Here is a 22,564-nt window from a genome sequence, read left to right as displayed (position 1 = left end):
GCCACGCGTGAGCACGGGCGCGCTCGGGCAGCCCTCTTTTTGGCGCGAGCTGGCGCGGCGCAAGCCATAGAACCACGGGCTTTGGTAAGGCGCCTTAGTCTTACCTTTGTACTTGCGAGCTAACACATAACAATAATGTGCCAAACTACACCAATTACCTGGTCTCAAACTGGGGAATTTCCTGTACCATGAGTACCAGAGCAACGGAATTCTGTCATTACCCAGAACATCCACACCAGAATCAATTTAGAAAATCTCATTTCCCAAATAGGTCCTGCCGGGAATCGAACCCAGTACCTCCTTGTCCAGAGTCCACGGTGCAAGTCGTTGGGCCACCGAGGTCAACACAATATATCGCACATTGGCAGTTTTTTTTATAAAAATATTAGTGTAAATTCGAAAACGCAAGACTAGTTTTGTTTAATGACTTCAATGTACGATGTATACCGGTTGTCACACGTATATTTCAGTAGTTTGAGTGTTAAACAATCTTAGCTACCTGGTCCGTGCACAGCAAAAGGCGGTAAATTGCAGTACTCACAGTGTACGCTAATATGGATCCGTTTGCTGACGGTGGGGGGAACCCCGTTGCCGGCAATGCAGAGGTACGTGCCCATCTCCGAGCGAGATATCTTAGTCAACTTGAGCACTTCGCCTTGATATGTAAGCACTGGGAACAAGATATACGTTTAAAGATTGTATACATATAATTAAAGCAATTTGTTCTTAGGTTTTTGCAATTGTTATACATAGGAAATGAAACAAATTTTTCGAATAAACAAAACAAACAAACCAACACAGTCACCCATGACCATGAGACCTGGAGAAGCCCCGGAACGTTGGTTTGTTTGAAAAAAACAAATACATATACGCGATTTAAATCCGGAAAAATAGTTTAATTTCCTATAAAGTACATGTGTTATGGAAATCGGAAACAACGACGTACCCCCAAATCCGAGATAATACAGAAAAGTTAGTACATTGACTCGTATAAAGTCCCTAGAACACTTTGTAAAGTATACATAACTGTGTAGATATACATGTTATATTAATAAATAAATATTTAATACCACCAATATTTCAGGTCATTCACAATAAATCCCATCAAAGAGACTTCATAAATAGTTTCCTGAATTCGTAGTCTATTTGCTATTATTATCTATTTTCTTAGGACGAACCCAAAATAGACGGACAAACAGGATTAATTGCTACCTTTTGGACAGTTTCGTACTGTAGAGAAACAAACCTTAACAAACATTAACAAAATTCCTAATAACAATCACTTAAAACTTATAACGTCAAAGAGTAAATTATATTATAATGTACATATAATCAGATTAAAACTTATATATTATAATTACACATTTTATGATACCTCATACCATACCATACCATACCATATCACAATTTTTAAGTGAGGGGACGAAAAAGTTGTACGCCTGGTGGTAAGCGACACGCCTATCATATAATATAGGTGTATTTTGTTTTTATATTGTTATGTATTTTAGTCTATAAGGTATGTATACATGCGTCTTTTTGTTACCTGATATAAATAAATAAATAAAACAAAATAAATAAATGAGACATAAGTTGACAAGTCCCATGTGCCTGTAATTCTACGTGCATTATTCAACACGAATTACATTGCGTGGCAGCCGCGCAGCGACTGCGTGCATCTAACGGTCATGGCAAAGTACGCTCTATTTATTTAGCTTTTGCGTTTTAACTTAAATGAGTGTACCGGGCGCACGGGCGAAGCTGGCTTGTCTTTGGTCTACCCAGAGAACGCGCGGAGGTCGCGCGGCGACCGCGCGGTTGTATTATTCAGAGGAATTTAAAGAATTTAGAATTCAGATTTGCCATTAATGTACGTGAAAGCGTGGTAACTGAGCGGTCGCCGCGCGAAAACTTCGTCGTGTAATTGGGCGCTACCAGCACTCTTACCCTTCAAAACCGTAACGCAGTAATCACATTACTGCTTGGTGGCAGAAATAGATAAAGTGGCATTACTTCCTTAAATGAACTCTTTTACAAGGAGGTCTACTGCTAGTAAACTATAATGTATAATAAATTTTAAGCTCACGTCGACGGCGGTGAGATTTTTTTTTAACAATTCAAATGACCGACGAGTTCGTACAATAAGACCTGGCGAAGTCTATTCAAGAGAACTCTACTAATTAGAACAAAGTTTAAACAATACTGGACGCGAAACTCATCCCGAGAATAGCCGACGTTGGTTCATTGTGCGCCCGCAACGCGGTCACATAGGCGTTCGTATTATTATACATATTATTCCGAAAAACAATGCCATGCTTTCGCCATTCAAATAAACCAAGACAAATGAAATATTTTTGCTAAAGATTTACGAACTTTTGACCTAGTTATTTGCCAAAAAAAAAACTATATGTTAGGACCGTTAGTGTACGATGCAATACCAGCAGCAATAGCTGCAGTAGCTTGTGAAAGAGTCCCTCCAGGGAAGTAATGCCACCTTGCTTATTTCTGACGTTAAGCAGTAATGTGAGGTTTACTGCGTTCCGGTTATGAAGGATAAGCGTGGTGGTGAAATTACAGGCACATGGGGTTTGTTAACTTTACGTCTCATGATGACCGATGCTGTGACAGTGTCCATCGATTATTTGCGATTCAAAGCTCTGAGCAGCACTGTCGTTTACCACCAGACACACGACTTGTTCATTCCATCACTTGGTTTGGGTAACCTATCACAAAGTCGAATTTTTTTTGTTCGAAATAATGTTTGTTCGAATTTTCATTACACCGAAAATCGAATTATGATAAAACAGTTGTTCTTTCAGGATATGTTGAATGTTTATCGCAAAGACACGATTAGGTTCGGTTAGCTTAGGTTAAGTCAAAAAAAAAAGGTTTGAAAGAAAAACCTCATCATCGGCGACGAAGTCGCTGCTGAAGAGGCCCCAGAGGGTGGTCGCCCAGCGAATGTGCAGGGCGTACATGACAGTGACGGTGTAGGGCAGGACCTCTCGTTGCCGGGCGTGGTTGCCGCCAAGCTCGATAGCGAGGAGTCCTGGGAGGCGGTGGCCTCCTTTTCCGCAGAGGTTATGTTGCAAAAGGAGGCCGCGGAGCGGGTGCGCGAGGACGCGGCGTACGCGCACACTCTTCGGCGCAGACGTACGGAGAGAAGGCGCACTCAGTTCGCTGCTCGCCTGATCCCCTATTGAGACCAGCGGGCTCTGGACAGGGACTTCGGAGCCTGCATTGCACGGCCTAACTCGTCTGGGGGGCGGGTCGGAGGACAACCGACTCGCTCCTCCGTAGGCGCGGGAGCCCTGGCGCAAGCTAGGGCGGCCGAGCGGCATCGTGGTGAATGTTCACCGATCCCACGGTGCTGACTCAACCGGTGAGAGTTAAATCCGGGGGGGTTTAGTGGGGTAGGTCCTCCAGTCTGAAGGGAAAGTCCCCACATAACCCCTGAGTCTCCCTGGGCTCAAGGGGTATCTATAAAGATTTCCCCCCCGTAAAAAAAGGTTTGAAATAAAAACATTTTCCTCTCAAAATTACTTTCGAGGTTATGAAATTTCGACCAAATGTTATTTCTGGAAAATGTCATTTCGTACTACTGATAGGTAACCCTTGGTTTGTGTTTATGCGACATTATGCTATAAGTTATTTTTAGTTCACAATCAGTCATCATATCATCGTCCACTCATTTCACACCTATCAAATGTATCATTAATAATTGTAAATCAGATATAATACAAACATTTTTAGTAGTTATCATACTATCATTTTATAAGAGAATGGAAACATCGTCCAATTGGCATAATGACTTAATTCTCTTGTTATTTAAGGTATATTGATATTGTTAGTAATACATTTTTAAGCAGATTGTGTATAATACGACTTCAATTTGGCCGTAACAACTCAATAACCAAATCTGTTAAGGACAAAAAGACACTGGAAATCGTACGTAGTCTTCAAATATACTTTACATTTCGAGGTCTTAGGTACTCTATTTAACAACTTTATCGCATAAAAATAGCGCATTTTTGTTTTTTTTTTCAAACAATCCGACGCTCGGATCCTCTACAGATCCCATGGTCACGGCTGACTGTCAGCTGAGTCAGTCGTGATCACGGGACTTGCATAAGCCTCGAAACGTTAGTTTATTTGAAGAAAGCAATAATTCGCGATTTAAATTTTTTAAATTTGTTACATTTTTTCGGATCCCAAAGAACTCGATTTTAACCTGTTTTCTGTATTTTTTGCATCGGAGGTGTGACGTATATACCTATGTATATACGTATACATATCTGAGATAAATTAAATATACAGATTACCTACACGGAAACAAGAAATACCTGAATTTGTTCTACTCAGAAATTTGTTAGCTAATAATAATTTAAAATAAAATAAAATAGTAATTTTATCGTTGAAGCAGTCTTGCGAATTTAGAAGACTAAAAAGTATTCAGCCAGAAAAATCAAGTCAGCACGGCTGACAGTTGAACTACATTTAAAAATAGACCGACATGTCTTCACTTGTGCAAATACGGCAGCTAAAAACTTAATACCTGAATAGCCTTTTAGGCAACAATGGCAGCTGTTGTGCTGGGTGCAAGCAAAACGACTCTAAACTTGAAAATACAAAGTATTCGTTCTCTATACGTGGTGGGGCAGCACCAAATTCTTCAACATGATCAGGGTTTTAAAATATGTGTTATTCAAACTCAAACTAAATATTTCATAGGTAAGCAAATTAAATTTGAAATCGTCTCATTAAATAAACTCTACTACTCATTCGTATAACAGACTTCTCAGAGAAGAATTAGTTAGACATTTTAGGGATAGCTCTTTGATTAATGGACATTTATTGTATATTCATTATTTATAATATTTATTTCAAATAATCGCGACAACATTCAAGATCTAAATGGGTCACTACCATTAATTTTTGTCATCTAAATACGCAGAAGCTGTATACCTAAAGTTTTTGTTTCACTGTAGTTTTAAGCTTCGTATAAATGGCGAAGTTTGAATATTAACCGAAATCTTATTATATACGCTTATACTTCAATTATATATAGTTTTGTGACTTCGTGTCCGTCGTTCAAGAATCTATATACTACCTCACTTCAAATTCAAATTTTTCCCGTACTAATACGGTTCATTTTGCTTGTGTCGAGCGGCAGGGACATCGGCATTATTTCAGAATTAATTTTTTTACAAACGAAACGAAATCCATTTGAAAAATGTATGTTATGTATATATAGTATACGTGTCTATTTAGTTTAGTTGATATAAAAAAAACCATTGGTATACCCATGTAAAGTATTATTGAATACAGCGGTTGTCTGGTAAAATTTCGACGTAAGTTTGTTTTTTTTTTCGATCGTGAAAATGTTTGCGAATCGTGTTTCCACACCATATATATCACTGATTACTAGAATCAGTGATATATCCTCAATTTTACTATAATATTTTTTCAAAGTGATTGATTAAAATTAAAATTAAAATTAAAGTGTTAACTTTCATTGTTATGGGGAATCGACCAAAGCTATTTGAGGTAGTATAAAAGCCTTTTTAAAGAGTAAAAATTATTCTGTCGACCAAATGTATCCTTCTCCTATTTTTTTACACCCTGTCTACACTCGAATAGAATAACTTTGCGTGGCCGATTGTTGATTTTATCGGTCGCTATTTGGTTGTTTGTGGAGCTCGGATTGCCATTGTACACCGGCAATTTGTGAAACAACACTCTCTAATGGTCTAATACTTAAGCCAGTAATAAAAGGGATAATAATGACTACACTAATCGAGATTTTACACCGCAATTACTCGCAGGAGGTCTTAGATTCATTAATATTCTTCGGGTTACGTGCTGTTTATTACTGAAAATCATTGTTGATAAGGTATCTTACAACCAGAAAGTTTTGTCTTCTTTAAAATAAATTTTTCAATATCATGTACCAGGTCTTCTCCTACCTAATGATTTTAAGAAAACTGTCATGTCGTCTCAGATGCCCAAACATCTTTCCTGTATGAATAAAGAAGACGATAAGAATTATAAATTTTACAATTTGACGAACCTGCTCATGTACAAGTACGTCAAAAATTGTCAGCCACTGAACAGCAATATCGTTTCACCTTTACGATTTATAAATTTAATTTTGCCTACAGGGTGTTAATGCTGACTAAGTATGACCACCAATACAAACAATTCTTATTAGTTATATCAGTAGAACATTCTACTGTGACTACCAATAAACGGCCGCCGTGGGGCTTATTTAAAAAATAGGTCTAATCGTCTTTTGCAGGTCTGTAAAAAATATACACTAATTCTTTTAATAATAATAATAATAATAGATGATAGATGACACTTCACGACCCGGTCGACACGTCAATGTCATAGAGATTTTTTATTCCGCTTGTGTTCTGTGATTTGTTTGATGGTTTAATACGCATTTCTTGAATATTAGGTACTATTTCTGTTTTGGATATTTCATCACTGACTTTGGCTGTTATTTAAGGACATTCTCTCGATCGAACTTATTTGCTAAGTGACTACAGTTTATCAGTAATTTCTATTAAAGTTAAAAATATTTCAATTAATGGCTTTTCTTCTATACAATTTTATTTTTGACACGAGTTGTACCTCGGTACACATTTTGTGCCAAAACTAAACACTACCTTTAAAATGTTTTGTAAAAAGAAAGAAAGTTCTTTATGATGTTATTAATATATTACTGCGAGGTTGTCAGTACGGTACAAATAACCATGTAAAAGTTTTAAATGAAGTAGGAACAAAGCGAATCATATTGATCAGATGGTCAACAACAGTATTAGTTCTTTTGTACTGTTAACAAAGGAAAACTTGACGAGCGGTTTACAGATCACAGTGAACGAAATGTCAACTTGGTCAGACATAGGGAAAACTAGCATTCATTGGGGAATCCAAACTACAGACTTTTACCGCAACTTTGAAAGAAACAAATGCGGTGTTTTCTTAAACTTACAAAGGTACTTAACCTGCTGACAATCACTATGGTATAAGGAAATAGTGGACACATTAAAATATTTTCATTGACAACATGAATGTGGTAGCCTAGAGAATATATACTTACGGACATATTTACAGGAATACTCGAAAATATTGAATTGTGATATTTTTTATTACAATACTAAGTGAGAGACGAACTAATCGTGCGCTTTGTGGTAAGCGACACGACTGTTCATAACAGTTACAGTGCCACTCAGAGTTTTAAATCACAAAGATCTGAGGGGCAATGGCACTGCGCTCGTCACCCTGAGACATAAGTTAAAAAGTCTCATGTGCCCCTAATTTCACCAGCATCGTTACTCTTCAAAATGCAGTAATGCTCATATTACTACTTGACGGCCGAAATAGGTAAGGTGGCAGCACTTCCCTGGACGAACAACAACAAGGAACTCTACTGCTACTAAATAACAACGTTTATATGAACCACTGGTCACATACACCACTGCCTCTACCATGAGATTACATTGACAGTTATCACTAGCGATCGCGTAAAATGTTTGTATAATACTAGATGTTGTTACTTCTTGGGACCGCAAGGGGAGCTGTATAATCTGTCATACAAAATTGTGAAGTAATTTTCGCGGTTGCTAGCGACTGTTACAGTAAATTCGTGGTAGGGGCCCTCATCGAAATAAAAAGACGAGTGAAGTCATTCTTTTTTCAAAATAAACGTTTTGGTATATGTGGCCAGAGACTTATAATGAACATTGTTATCATAATTCAAACTTTTGAAGAGTTCCTTTTAATATGACCAAGAGTGTATTTAGGTAAAAATTTTGTTATTATATTATGATATTTTGATTGTTATTGGTAAATGTATATTATTATACATTTAAATGGTTTGAGAACATCTTTTGACAAGGTTAACGTCTAATTTTTGCTGTTATTTATTGTTAGGGGAATAATACCTTTTGTTTTCGCTCCCGCGTGGTCCCTCACCACAATGTCCTGTCCATCTTCTCTCTTCCACGTTACACGTGGAGGAGGGATGCCTCTTGCCTTGCAAGAGACTCTTGCTGTACCTCCTTCAGGCACCATGGTGTCTCCTGACGTCTCCTCAGGTACGAAATCTGGTGGTATCACCACCTCTAGGAAGCCCATCTAGAACAATATTATTTATGTAATTAGAAGACCTCTATAAGCGATATAACTATATTATGAATTTATATGAACTAGGCCATGAAAGTCGTAGATCAAAAATGTTATGTCATTGGCAGGTCAATGAAATAAGGTTCTATTTTGATATGGAATAAGAATGATTATTATCAATGTTATGGACAATTTATTGATAATTAATTGTATTACTTTTAATACAAAGATACTAATAAAGATTCCTGCTGAAGACACTGGTTCGAATCCAGCCAGATCCAAGGATTTTTTTTTACTATTCGATTTTTGTGTAATTATAACAAGCTAGTGAAGTAATTTCACAAAAATAATGAATAGGTGCCATTACCATGGCATTTTACTAGCGTAAAAACATCGTTATCGATCGTCGAACATCGATATTCAATAAACTGAACATTACAATTAATATTATCGACAAGGAATAGTGAGAAAACGTTCCTTGCTAGCAAATTCGTCTGATACTGATTACATAAACTGATTTCCGAAAACAATATAACCTTTTTACTTTAGCTTATGCTTGGCCATATCTAGACTAAATAAAGTTTACGTTCCTTCTTTTTTTATGACTAGCAGATAAATGACTTTACTCCACCTGATGTAAAATGGAAAGTGGAATCCAAAAGTGTTGGAACCTAGTGCAGTGTTGATAGAATCGTTGCCCTAGTCTATAACAGTTTCACCAAAGAATATCAAAATTAAATAAAATAACAAAATTATTAAAAAATTATGTTCAATATCCAAATATGCCACTATGAAAACCATTATAGCGAGTGTCTACACTCGCTATAATGGTTTATATGGTGTTTCGTGCTCTAGCACGAAACAAAGTCCGATGGGTGCCTGTAACTTATTGAAATTACAGGCACATGGGACTTTCCAGCTAATTTTTCAGGGTGACAGGCGTAGTGGCTTTTCCACTCAGATCTTTGCGATTTAGAGCCCTGAACGGCACTGCAACTGTTATGGACATACGTATTGCTTACCACCAGGCGCACGATTTGATCGCCCCGTCACTTGGTATAATAAAAATAAAAAAACAAATCATTGCATCCTCCTAGACATTGCGCCTGGATTGAGTTTTTTTTTATTCTATGTAGTAAATCAGGCTCTGTGTGAGTGGTATTGAAATGAGGATGAATAATAAACACAGCGCGAAACGGAGGCGATTTGCATGGCTAGCTTTGCAGATATAACATTGTTATTTGTTCGCTGGAGATCATTTCATCTGTTTTCCGATATTTCTGTATCGATATTGCTACATATCGATGCATGACAGTGTAAACGATTGCTCTGGTACTCATGTTCCACTCCAATCTTGTGACATACTTATCATATTTAATAAGGTACGAATTTCAGAGTAAATTGGATCTTATTTATGTCTTTACTTGACTAAATGCTCAAGTAGAGAACTACATGCTTGGAAAACAAAGACAATGATTTTGTGAATACGCCTATAAAGGCGTAAATAAATATAATTAAGATTCTTTTTTTAACCGACTTCAAAAAAAGGAGGAGGTTCTCAATTTTTTTTTGTATCTATGTTACGCGATAACGCCGGTATTTGCGAACCGATTTTCATGATTCTTTTTTGTTGGAAGACGGTACCTCCATAATGGTCCCATTTAATTTTGAAAAAAATCATTCAACCTCTAAGGGTGGCTGTTCACGCATGAAGATTCATTTTTATAAATAGCGCCTAAATTTTATTACAAGGAACAATTATTTTAGTGGTTGATTTTGCTATTCTCCAATTCAAGGCGTTTTTCTCTCAATATACTTTGAGTAGTGATTTTTATTATCTCCTGTGTTAAGTCCCGTATAGTGGCGAACTAGGGAATGAATTCGGGTTTGCGCATTTTCCGTTAACCGATTTCAATAAAACTTGGTAATTATATGTGATTCCACGTATTTTTGAGGTCGTTTTTTTTTAGTACTCTGTGCTGAGATTATTTACTGTATATTTTAATGTCATCATAGCTTCCCTTACATTTGTTTTCTTTGTATTAGATTAAGTTATAATGAAAAAATAAATTTTTCTTATCGTATCTTATGAACGAATACACGAATTAACCTGACTATTTTTTTAATGATAAAATTAGGTAAATATAATTTTAACCGTATTTTTTTTGGATAGCAAGTGACAGAACGAACAACTCAAGCGCCAGATATCAAGCGACTCGCCTATTCATAACCACTCAGAGCTTCAAAACACATAGATCTGAAGGGCACCGCTACCGCACCGTCATCCTGAGACATAAGTTAAAAAGTCTCATGTGCCTGTAATTTCACCAGCACCCTTACCGGAACCGGAACGCAGTAGTTCTCACATTACTGCTTGGTGGCAGAAATAGGCAAGGTTGTGGTACTTCCCTGGACTAAGTCTTTCATAAGGAGTTCTACAGCTACAGAATAGATAGGATAAATAAATATCTATTAAGTAAGCTACAGTCATTGTCGATCTCGTCTGAACTTAACAAGTACACGCATATTTTACAAAATAAAACGTACTAAAATTAACTACTGCCACCTTACTTATATCTGCCGACAAGCAGTAATGTGAGCATTATGTAGTTTCAAGTTTGAAGGGCAGGGTGCTGGTGAAATTGCAGGCACATGGGACTTAAGGCTCAGGGTGACGGGCGCAGTGGCGGTGCCCCTCAAATCATTGCGATTTAAACCTCTGAGTGTCACTGTAACTGCTATGGATAGGCGTGTCACTTACCACCAGGTTGTAACGGAACGTTACAACGTTGTCAAATCATTTTTTTATAAATAGTTTTTTTAATTTAAAAGTATTAAAAATTGAACACAAATATTATCTTTAACAAATATATCATATTTTTAAATAATAATTGATTACAAAACATTAAAACCACCATAGACAATGTTGGTTAATTAACCTATGGCAACCAACGTTGCAGTTTTGAATGATGAGAGACTCAGAGAGGGGGGCGCGGTAAACCGATACCGGCGCCGGCGCTCGCCTGGCAGACAGCGCTTCAACGTTCTCAGAGCCAGTCCACACTCGCTTGGCCGAGATCCCGATATAAACATTCCGTTACGTGATTTGAATTTCTCCAAATTGTATTATAAACCGAAGATTAATTCTTCCAAACGCGAAAAAGCGAAAGCGAAAGTTCCCGCTTTAGGGTAAGTTGAATGACACACAAAACACTTGTAATGCTTTTATTTGCTAATTTTCATGTTTTGTATTGTACCAAATTGTACTATGTCGTTATTGCAGCTCTTCCTACGATTATATACATATGTACAATGTAAATTTCAAACCATAGGACCATACGGTTTGAGAAATTTTGAAGATTCATCATCAACGAACAAATTTAATTGTATTTTTTCACCAGAGTTTGTTTTCCTTGGCTTGTTTAGTATTTATTCTTTTCTAACAATAAGCAAACGTCTCGGCCTTCAGCCTTACTACCTAAATTCTTTATTTTATCTATTTTTCCACAATTTAAACTGCAACTCCATTCTGGTCGCGCCACCGACAATTGCTACTACGTAGGTGCTCTTCTCTAATTCTCTTTTGCCGTCTGTGGGCTTTCATAACGGAGGCAAAAGGACTATTACCACCTGATTGAGTCATTTTCGGATTGAATCACCTACCTACCAATTGCTGCTCATCCAGTGGCCCTACTTCTGCGCTGGCAAATATCCAGGGGAGTACCATACTCGGAAGCGGAAAACCTAAAGTCTTAAGACACGATACCACGACCTATGATAAATATATATACCGTTTTTTTAATTGAAATTTTAATTCGTGATTTTTTTTTTATAATTATTTTAAATTACCGTAATTCTTTGTTTGATTTTCTACCCTCACAGGGAAAATAAAACTAGGGAATCGACCCCGGTACAAGGTGCATGACTTGTTCATACGGTCACTTCGTATCATAAAAAAAGCAATAATAATTTTTGTTTCGAACTTAGTCTCCAAAAGCCTATAATGCTGTCAACTTTTACATAAAAGTGCTACTGAAACGTTTAATATATTACCCAGCTAAATTATAGACAATGCACCAGTGTATAAGCTTGTATTTTATCTCGTGAATTTTTTATTTCATCGTTATAATAGCGGGACTCAGCTGTGGTTGCTAGACGAAGGAAGGCGTTCATAATATGCAGCAGTGCATTCCCTTCTCACTCGATTGTACTTTAATTTGTGGGGCAGATTAAACACATATAGCAGTAGCATTGGACGGCAAGCAAAGTCGATTGAACTTGAAGAACAAAATACGTTATATATAAGAGTGGTTACACACAACGACTTTTAGCAGTGATGCAAACGCGTGATTGTATCGCGACACTTACGATTTATAGGCGATTACATCTATGCAAACGCGCGACTGCATTGATACAAACACGCGACTGCATCGATACAAACGCGCGACTGCATCGATATAAACGCCTATAAATCCCAAGTGTAGCGATGCAATCGCGCGTTTGCATCGATGCTGTCGCGCGCTTGCATCACGTTTGCATCGCTGTTGAAAATCGCGCGCGTGTACAAAGGTAGACGATTAGGTAGTGCATTGTTACTGCATCGCGTTTGCATTCCTGCCAAGTCGCTGTGTGTAACCGCTCTAAGGTGTAGTGGTCTGTCACGTTTAAACCGCTGAATCAAATTTAATAAATTTTGGTATAGAGACAGACGGGATCTTGGAGGAGAACATAGGCTACTTAAAAAGGTGACGAATATGTGAGACGTGAAAGTGTCACGAGTTTGTTCAAAAACATTTATGTAAACCCTGTCTACACCCGAACAGAATAAGGATACGTGGTTATAACAGCGTGTCTCAACATGGTCTCGACTGCAGACGTTAAATAAAGGAATCCATAACTGCATGGATTCAAATATGCAGCAATGTATATACCCTTCTCACTCAATTGTACTTGAACGGTGCGGAATAAAGTTACACAATTATAATGGCCTAGTTTGTAAGCTACATGAAGGAGTTTGGGTGTAGCGGTACTAGGCATTTTCTCTTGGTAACCCAATAACTTTCTCTGCAAAAATATACTTTGTTGGGAAGAGGAATAATTAAGTTCTTAGCCATTAAAAAAAATCACATAGGTGATTTTTTCGATATTAATGTAATAGTACATTAATATCGAGAGCACAATTTTCTCTACTATTTATTACAACAAAATTCGATTAATCAATTATGGACTTAAGGGTAAATCTTGAATATGGGAAGCATCATCTATTTAATAGCAGCTTAAGATCCATTATCGAGCAAAACGGAGCATTGAATGCTGAGCCTGAGCCAATAGCATTTCGTGATTTCGACTAAACGGCATGGAGATGTCATAATAATGAAATACTATTGGTTGCTGAAACTGCCTTTCTCCACTCCGTTTTGGCAGATAACGGGCTTACTGCTTACGTCAACTCGCTTAAAGTGATGATAATGGCAAACCCAATAAAAATAATATCTGCAGATTTCTACGTCTATTAGTGTGTGATAACTGTTGTAGCGTTATGCGGAATTTACATTTGATTCAAATTAGTTTGAGCCATAAGTCGTACCCTTGGTAGAAATTAACCCACATGCAAGGATTTCAATCTATAGACAAGAACCATCGAATATATAACCAGAAATAGAGAGAGCCATACGTACCTGGTAACTCATCAGTGATACATCACTGATAAAATATTTCGTCGCTTCATTCTTGATATAATATTTAACCAGGTAGTTTCCTTAACTTGCTAGGCAACACTGCACGATATTTATAGAAAAAAAAATGTTTTAACGTTGACACTCCCTACCAGGCATCAACCGCCATTTTTTATCCTCATTCCTTTTTCGTGTATGGCAATAAGCACACCTCCACAGCTCCGATAAAATGTCAACGCAAACAAACTTAGAAAAAGTCAAATATTATAAAAGTACCAAACGTGTGTTATAAAAGTGCCAAACGTCGTCGGCGTTATAGGATCATAATATCATCGGACAAGTTGGACATTGATCAAGGTAAGATTTTTTCTTACGCTCATGAATAATTAAATAAAAAAAAAACATTTTTATCACACATCACTACTTGCTACTTCCGCAATGATAATAAATGTTCGCTTTCATACATCGCAAATGTGAATCTAACCTGCATTTAATAAAACATCGGGTTAACTGCAAGTTATTCCCGATAACCAAAACGAACATGGGTGAATGAAAATGCGAACAGATTTTCTAATATGTGCATTTTACATGATTTATAATAAAACTGCTCGGGGTTAACCGAGAGTTAACTACGATAGTGAAATCGAATGCGAGTCGATTTTAATTTGAACAATATTAGTTCTTACATGCTAATAAGCAAAGAACTTTATAAATAATATTACGTCGGGGTTAACTGCGAGTTAACCACCATAATGAAATCGACTGCGAGTCGATTTTAATTTGAATAATATTAGTTAATATTAGTTCCTTCGTGGTAATATTAGATAAGAAGTAAAGATTTATTTAAAAATAAAATTATGTCGGGATTAACTGTGAGTTAACCGCGACAATGAAATCGACTACGAGCCGATTTTAATAATTATATTATTCTAAGAAAAGTATAGTTAAAATAAAATTAAGTTGGGGTTACCCACGAATTAACTGCGATAAGAAATCAACTGCGAGTTATTTCAATTTAAATCCCACATACGTGTAATTAATAAGTGTTAACGAAACACGTCGTACTTAAAATTCAATTACCTATCTAATATAATTCTAAAGACGATCGTTAATGGTTTTAGGCGACAGCCACCTGCAAAACCAATATGCAGCTTCGCCAGCAATACCATTATGTAAACAGGTACCAACACCAGTCTGTAATACCCGGCTTTAGTTTATCGTCAGACGACAATAAAAAGTACTGTCCTAGAAAACATTAATACATTTTTAGTACTTTCTTAGCCCCAAAACGCAACGGTCATATTGAACATAACGCCTTTTAACAAATGTGTAACAAAAACTCATTTTAAAATAAAAAAGACTATCGAATATCGAAAGTACTACAGATTTCAGTATTTACCTTGTGGTTCGAATGAAATTGAAACCTATGAATTTACTGCTCTGGTATACGGCTTGTCCACAGCATCGAAAGTGTTTACCAAAATCATGAAAGAAGTTGTAACACATTTGAGACAACAAGGTTTGAAGTCCGTGGTATATTTAGATGATATTTGTTGTATAGCAGCTGCGGCGATGATCAATACTGTTAATGCAACCATTAACTTATTGCAATGTCTAGGCTTCATCGTTAATTATGGCATGTCAAGTTTGTAAATTTCTAAGATTCAATTTTGATTCATGAAATTTAAGTATAAGTTTACCTTTAGCAAAACGGCAAAAAATTTACCATTTACTTTAAAAAATAATGAGGTTACCCCGATGTACCACACGGGAGTACGCTCAATTGATTGGTGTCCTCATCTCAGCTTGCCTAGCCACTTAATACGTTTGGTTATATACAAAATCACTGGAAATACAGAAATTTCAAAGTCTTCAAAAACATGACGGTAACTATGGAACAACAATTTATCTTCCAGATATAATTCTAAGTGATTTGAGTTGGTGGACAGACAATATTTACTTTACTTCATCGTCAATGAGAACCTCAAGTTTTAAATTAGAAATTATACAGATGCACTGCGCACCGGTTGGCATTCCGTATGTGGCGCGAGTAGCACAGGAGGCCAACGGAAGGCTGTTGAGAAGAAGCTCCATATCAATTTCTAAGAATTGCAGTATTCTTATATTATATTAGTATAATCTGATTGTGTCATATTGTTGCGAGTACGCAATACTACGGCGATCAGTTGCATAAATCGCAACGGTGGGATCCAATACTCCCACCTTAACGATTTAAGTAAACAAATTTGGCAATGGTGCGAAAAGCGCAAAATAATTTTGCATGCATATGTGCACATTATGTAAGTACAAAAGATAATCGCGCCGATATAGAATCTAGGAAGACTAATCCCGACACCGAGTTCCCACTCGGTTGTCCTCTCGCGCCTTCCATTGTCAGACGTTTCGGATAACCCGAGCTGGATCGTTTTGCATCCCACACCAATGCCAAATCTGCTATTTTTGTCTCTCGGTTTCAGGAACCAGATGCATTTGCCGCACTTAATTGGAATTCTCATTTTTTTTCTACGCATTCCCACCCTTCTTTTTATTATTGAAATGCATACGCAAAATTATTGATGACCAAGCAAGTGGGACTCTTGGTTTTCCATATTGGCCTTCCCAGGCACGGTTCCTCATGCTGCAAAGCCTGCTGGTTTCCGACGTGATATATTTTAAATCAAGCGAATCATTATTAAATCTTATTGCAGGCGGCCTCATCGACTGCACACCAGCCTCACCCTTTCTGTCGTTATCAGCGCGCCCTTCGCCTCCCGTGGAGTCCCACAAGAGGCGATGACTTTACCCTTAGCTACTCTTTCTTAAAATACACTTAGACAATATAATGTGTCGCTAAAGCTCTGGTGGGAATTTTGCGATAATAACAGACGACATACTGAAACAATAAAATTCTTAACGCAGGAATTATAAGTTCGTATGGAATCTTGAACAGCCATCGCTCTGCTTTATCTCTTTTATAGGCTGAAACAAGGCCTGCCGCCCGCATAAAAAGATTACTTATTTTATTGATTATTTAGATTGAAACTCAGTGCACCAAAGTATAGCAATACTTGGAATCCCCAAGTCGATCTCGCGAAAACCTAAGAACTCGATATTATTGATGTTATGTTATGTTAGGTACTTTTCATTGCGGAAAGGCAAAGATCTTTGCTTTGCCCATGCTGCCCTAGTCTTCCTTCATATTTCTTAATTGTATGTGGTAGCCATAGTACTTAACTGCTTTACTCATATTATACATACTCTGTTACTGTGTAGTCAGAACACTTTGTTGATTATTAATCTATGATATTATATTTTGTCTTGTTTTAATATGCGTCATTAAATGGTTATGGTAACGAAATGGATAGTGTGAAATTTCGTTTAGTATTTCGTGATTATCAAATATTATAATATACAATATAATCAAAAACCACGACATCACTTACATAAATACACCGTGAAAGAACAGACTTATTATTTTTCATGGTTTTCGGATATTCACTGTGTAAAGATTTTAAGTCAAATTTTCGCTATAAAAATAGAATGGTATTAACAATGAATATACAGACATGTTATTCAAGATATTTATCTTAAATGCGTGTCATGTAAACATGCGAATTACGCTACATTCGTAATTCGAGTAGCACGAGCAGATTCCGTCATCCCCTTTCCATTTTCGGGTAACTAGACGTGGGTAGGATCTTACCCTTCTGTTGTTGACACACCTGTTGGGGTTGTTACTCACACGAAGCCATTTGCTTCCTCTTTCCTGATGCGAAAATATAGGAGTGGAATTCTTCGCCCTCTGATCTGTTCTACGACAAATCATATATAAAATATAAAATTACTTAAAAATCACAAAAATAATACCAACTACATGAAACAAATTATGTATGTTAGACTTTTTTATCTTTCCCATTAAATCATAAAATAGTTATCGACAAATTTTGTTTCTAGAATCTTTAAGCCACCTTAAATGTTGTAATTTTACAGATGCGGCCTTATTTAAGGCGGGGTGAATAAACATTTTCTAGGGCAACATGTGTTCCATTCTCGACCACATTCTAAAGAAAGATTGTAGTAAAACGTAAGCAATGAAAAAATGTATATCAAAATGTACAAAATAATACAAAATGAGTTCTTTTCTCTAAAGTTAAATACGACGACGTATCCTAGAAAGCCTGCGAGATACGAGTGATGTCGCGGTCGTAGAGACACACATGGCAGTTGACATTTGTATATTTTCCCCTTTTGTGTCCGCCCGGGCTAGCGCTTTTAACTATAGCCATTGACCTCTGACAGCTAATATCCGAATTTGGAAGGACAATTTTGTGACTTGTTTTTATAGTTTCCGATAGAACATTCTTATGTTTGACAGTTACACAAGGATTTTTAATTAAATTCTTTTACGTTTATTGTTTATGTATCTGTATCGTCTACACAGATGACCTTATTACCGTCACCACCGCATACTATACACACGTAACTTTGCGGTGGTGCCGGTAATAAGGATGGCTTCATTCAGTGTCTGCTGAGCCCTGTCTCTCAATATCATCAAGTCTCTCAATCGTAATAGCACTAACAAGCACGGTAAGAATACTTTGCAGTCCTCGTGTATAGTACACAGGTTTTTTTTTAAATTATGAGATCAGGTAATTATTGTAACCTTTTGGCACATCGTTATTACATTGCCACACAGCCTCCATTATTCCCTAAATGACATGCTGAAGATGGTTGTTTGCCGTCATTAAACGGTTTAGGCAATAAATAGACTCGATTTACTGTCAAAGGTCATCTTAGAATGGTTGTTTTAGAGTAGCCATTAAACTCGGCGTTTATCCACAACAAATAAAGCTTGAGCTTTTTAAGGATTACAAACACATTTACGTCAACAATTTATTTTATAAAATGATTACACATTATGTTGTTAAACGTTGATAGAATAAGAATATTGTAATTTCTTTAAATCACAGATATGGCAGTTTGAAGTTTAAAAGTGTTACTCACTCTTGATTTATTTCCAAAACTTATAATGTCATGTAACTCCAGACATATTTATTTATGTTTATATGTTGTATTTTTTTGGCTGATCTAAGAGGTTACACTTTAGGAACCATTTAGTACAGTCAAGAGCACATCAAGCTTGACCCTTTGTACTTTGGACCGTTCTTATCGTAAGCGGCATAGAGTTGGATTTAAGCCTTAAGTGTCAAGCTTGACATGATCTTGACCCTATACAAATAACTCATTTTTTGATAATTTTGTGGATTGGATCCTTTTTGTTTAACTACGTCCAATTAGGTTATAAAGGTAAATTTATTACTTAGCTCTTACATTAACAAAATGTTAATGATGCCGTTGTATTACCTGTGTATTATGGTATTGCGATTGTATCGCGTAATTGCTTATCATTATTATTACAAACACCTTTGACATCAAGTAAGGTTGTGGTCAATTGCTTCTCTATAACTAATACTATAATATAACCAATACAAAAAAAAAATGGCATTTTTGGGTGTTTTGTTACATATAAAACACTAAAGCAGTCATTCACTTTTTACCTGATTTGATTTTTGATTATAGGCCGGCAATTCACCACAATCATACCGATCCGTCCTACGTAAAGTATCACATGTCGAAATTGCCAAGTTCACAGGGGAGCGTTTTAATGATCTGAATTCACTGAAATAAGCATAATACGTCACTTTAGCATTTTTCAGTTTCATTCGGCAAAGCTCGTTATTCACATAGAGTATTATAAAATCCTATATATCGGGTAGATGATCTATGATGATCTATTAGATGATCAGTTTCGATCACAATCGATACTTGAAGTCTCACGTGACCATTTTTTAATTCAAGGTGGAACACGTGCAAATGTATTATTGTTTTAAAAAGAAAACATATGTTTGTGTAGTTACAAAATGAACAATTATTAAAAAAATAAAAAAGAATTTGTAATATTTAATGATCAAAAGTTAAAATAAGAAGCAATCTTGTGTAGTCTGGTGGGCTGGCTTTATATATTATACCTTAGAGAACGGAAAAAAATAAAATAATATTTTACAGACGAGCAGATTCATTTTATTTTGTCAGATTTAGTTTTTAAATACGTACCACCGATTCATTCCCGCCAAAAACACAACTATGTAAAAGGCGCGGGCGACATGGCCTACTTGCTGCTACGCTTTCGCGCTTTTCTTTTAAATATATTGTCGCGTGTGTCTTGTTTAGTCAAAGTGGGATATTTTTAAGTATTTTGGGGATAGCGGGACATAAAGCTTAAAAGCGGAAATGTCCCACTCAAAATGAGACGTATGGTCGCGTTATTGATGTCACACTTCAGTGCACCTATTCTGGAATAACACACTCACTCTTGTTCTTGGTCTCGGACTTGTTGCAAGTCTTGCAATTAACGACATACTGCTACTTATTAAACTCTATTAATCTTACGAAAAGTGACAATGGAGTTTAGTCCAGATTTTAGAACAATGCAACAGAGTACGTTTTGAGTGCATATTAACATAGGTATAGTCTTCTCCTTGTTTTTATCATACCAATAGCATACATTATACTATTGTGATCCAGAACTCAGCTACATCGACTGAGTCATTACAAGCGGCCATGAAATCCTCAAACGTGCATGTGTTAGATCATGCAGGACACGATATGAGGTGGGCCATCGTTTAAATAGCATAGCACAAATACGTACCATTCAAAAATTCCCACGTCAACAAATTGTCCATAGTCCAGCCAACCTGATTGTGACTATTTAAAAACTTCCAGATTGGTTATTGCAACCCATGTCCAGGAGGAAGACTTTGGAAACTTTTCCAACTTCTCAGTCTCTGTTGCATCGACGTGATTAAACATAGCGTGTCGAGTGTTGATAGTCATTGTGGATCTTTTGCAAGATCTGCGCATGTCTGGCGGAGCTACGCCGATCCGCAAACACAGCAAACTAACCGGCCTCGGCTTAAGATTTATTTATTATTTATTTATTTATTATTAGAAGAGTTATGATCCGGCAGGTTTCTTTTAAGGTTGTATCCATTAACTTTGCACGAGTAAAACGGCTCTAAACAGCCCTGTTTAGGACGAATGTGCATGCCCATGCGTATCCGTCCACAGAAAAGGAAAGTGTCAGCCCGATTAATATGCTTGACCTGCAGCGAAGTTTCCCACTTGGTGGTGGTGAGAAGCTGCAGTAAAATATTATGCGATCGACGTTCCCAGATTTTCCTGGAGCGATTTGCGAGCGGTACACGCAAAGATATCTCGGAACGTCACTGTGAGCTACAGAAACACCTTGCCACATAACATTAAGTTTTCGATCCGCCTGACGGTTGTGAGAATGGACAACGCATGACTCAGTTTTAAATGGTTTAGGCCTAAGCGAGTTTTCTATAAAGTAGTAATTCCGCGAAATTTTTCGATTGGGTTGTTGAAGCGAGGTCACCCTCGTATGAGAAGCGGGACGTATTTGAGCTGGATGGTTGGTCATTGGTATATTAAATAACAACGGAGCGAAAATGCTACCTTGGGGAAGACCAGTTTTTTGCGGTCTCCAACGACTCTTGTTTTGGAGGAGATGAACCCGAAAACGACGGTTATGTAAAAGTTCACGCAGTATCATGACAAATTTATGTTTGCCGGTCATGGTTTCCATTTTCTATAACATCCGTCTAAGGTTCAGTGTTGTAGGCCAACCACTTGATGAAAAATTAATATTACAATATTTTTACGATCATATTTATAGTTGGTTATAATGGAATGTACGCTAAACTCGTATAGATTGTATTTAGTTAGCGTGAGTACCTGACTTCAGGCGTTCGGCTTATTTTTCAGGTAATTGACGTTGTAGTCGCAGACGCAACACGGCTGCCTGCCTAAAAGGTTCCTTGCTTTCGTCTTGGTCGTAATTGTGTGATGAGATATTACAATTTGCTTTTTACTGCTTTAATGTGGTATTCAGAATATTAATCAACCACTACGGGACCCTCGAATTGGCAGAGCGTATTTACGTAGAGTCTTAAACCTGTGTAAACAGTGTGAGCTTTTTGGTCACTCTACTATAGAACCTAATAACTAGAAACTCCAGTCAAATTGTTTACAATCTTAATATATGCTCTTCATATCAGAGGAAATAAATTGTTTACTCCCCAAATAAGTTATTATTATTGTAATACAGATGACGCAAAAATCCAATAGGCTCACGTCGTTCGCAAAACGACATCAATTACTTTTGGGTCCGTTCTTATACAACTAAGGAAATCGAGCTACAGACATTCATTCTAAAAGACGCAATTAATGTGAAAAAGCAGTCACACAATCATGTGAGGAAAATGAAATAATGTTGAACACAATACAGTAAAATGATTATTACACACATAAAAACACACAGACACGCACACGGACTGCTTCTGCTTCTGTAAGTGAGGAAGTTCACCACGCTTTTTGACATCTGTTTGCATTTCTGCTTCCGTAAGTTTTATAACAAAACTTATTTGGAAGTTTACAACCCTCGCCACGAATGAGGCTTTTGTGATGTGTTAAGTGCAATTATGAAACCATGATCTAATCCTGTTTGGAACTACTCTATAACTGTTAATATCGTTGAGATCTTTATAGTATTTACATTTACACTTCCGCATCGGCTTCCCTTCCTGTTTCCGCTAAGATTTATTTTTGATATCTGCATTACTTTCTGTTTTCGTTAGGACATCAATGTTGCGTCGCTAAAACACACACACACACACACACAC

At 36.8% G+C, this 22,564-nt stretch overlaps 1 protein-coding gene across 1 annotated transcript in view; it reads right to left on the bottom strand.

Annotated features, from left to right (window-relative positions):
* The window catches only part of LOC113230309 (lachesin-like), a 166,435-nt gene that overhangs the window by 5,350 nt on the left and 138,521 nt on the right, over positions 1–22,564 (bottom strand). Inside the window, exons 5-6 of the mRNA XM_026464184.1 lie at positions 7,947–8,139; positions 542–670 (exon numbers count right to left, since the gene is read on the bottom strand). Coding sequence (XP_026319969.1) covers positions 542–670; positions 7,947–8,139 — 322 coding nt within the window. The remainder of the gene's footprint in view (positions 1–541; positions 671–7,946; positions 8,140–22,564) is intronic.

The sequence above is a fragment of the Hyposmocoma kahamanoa genome, unplaced genomic scaffold (assembly GCF_003589595.1).
Source record: "Hyposmocoma kahamanoa isolate Upper Pololo Valley unplaced genomic scaffold, ASM358959v1 63, whole genome shotgun sequence".
Taxonomy (NCBI): Eukaryota; Metazoa; Arthropoda; class Insecta; order Lepidoptera; family Cosmopterigidae; genus Hyposmocoma; species Hyposmocoma kahamanoa.
Note: the sequence above shows the minus strand (reverse complement) of the source record. Positions and strands in the feature narration are given on the sequence as shown.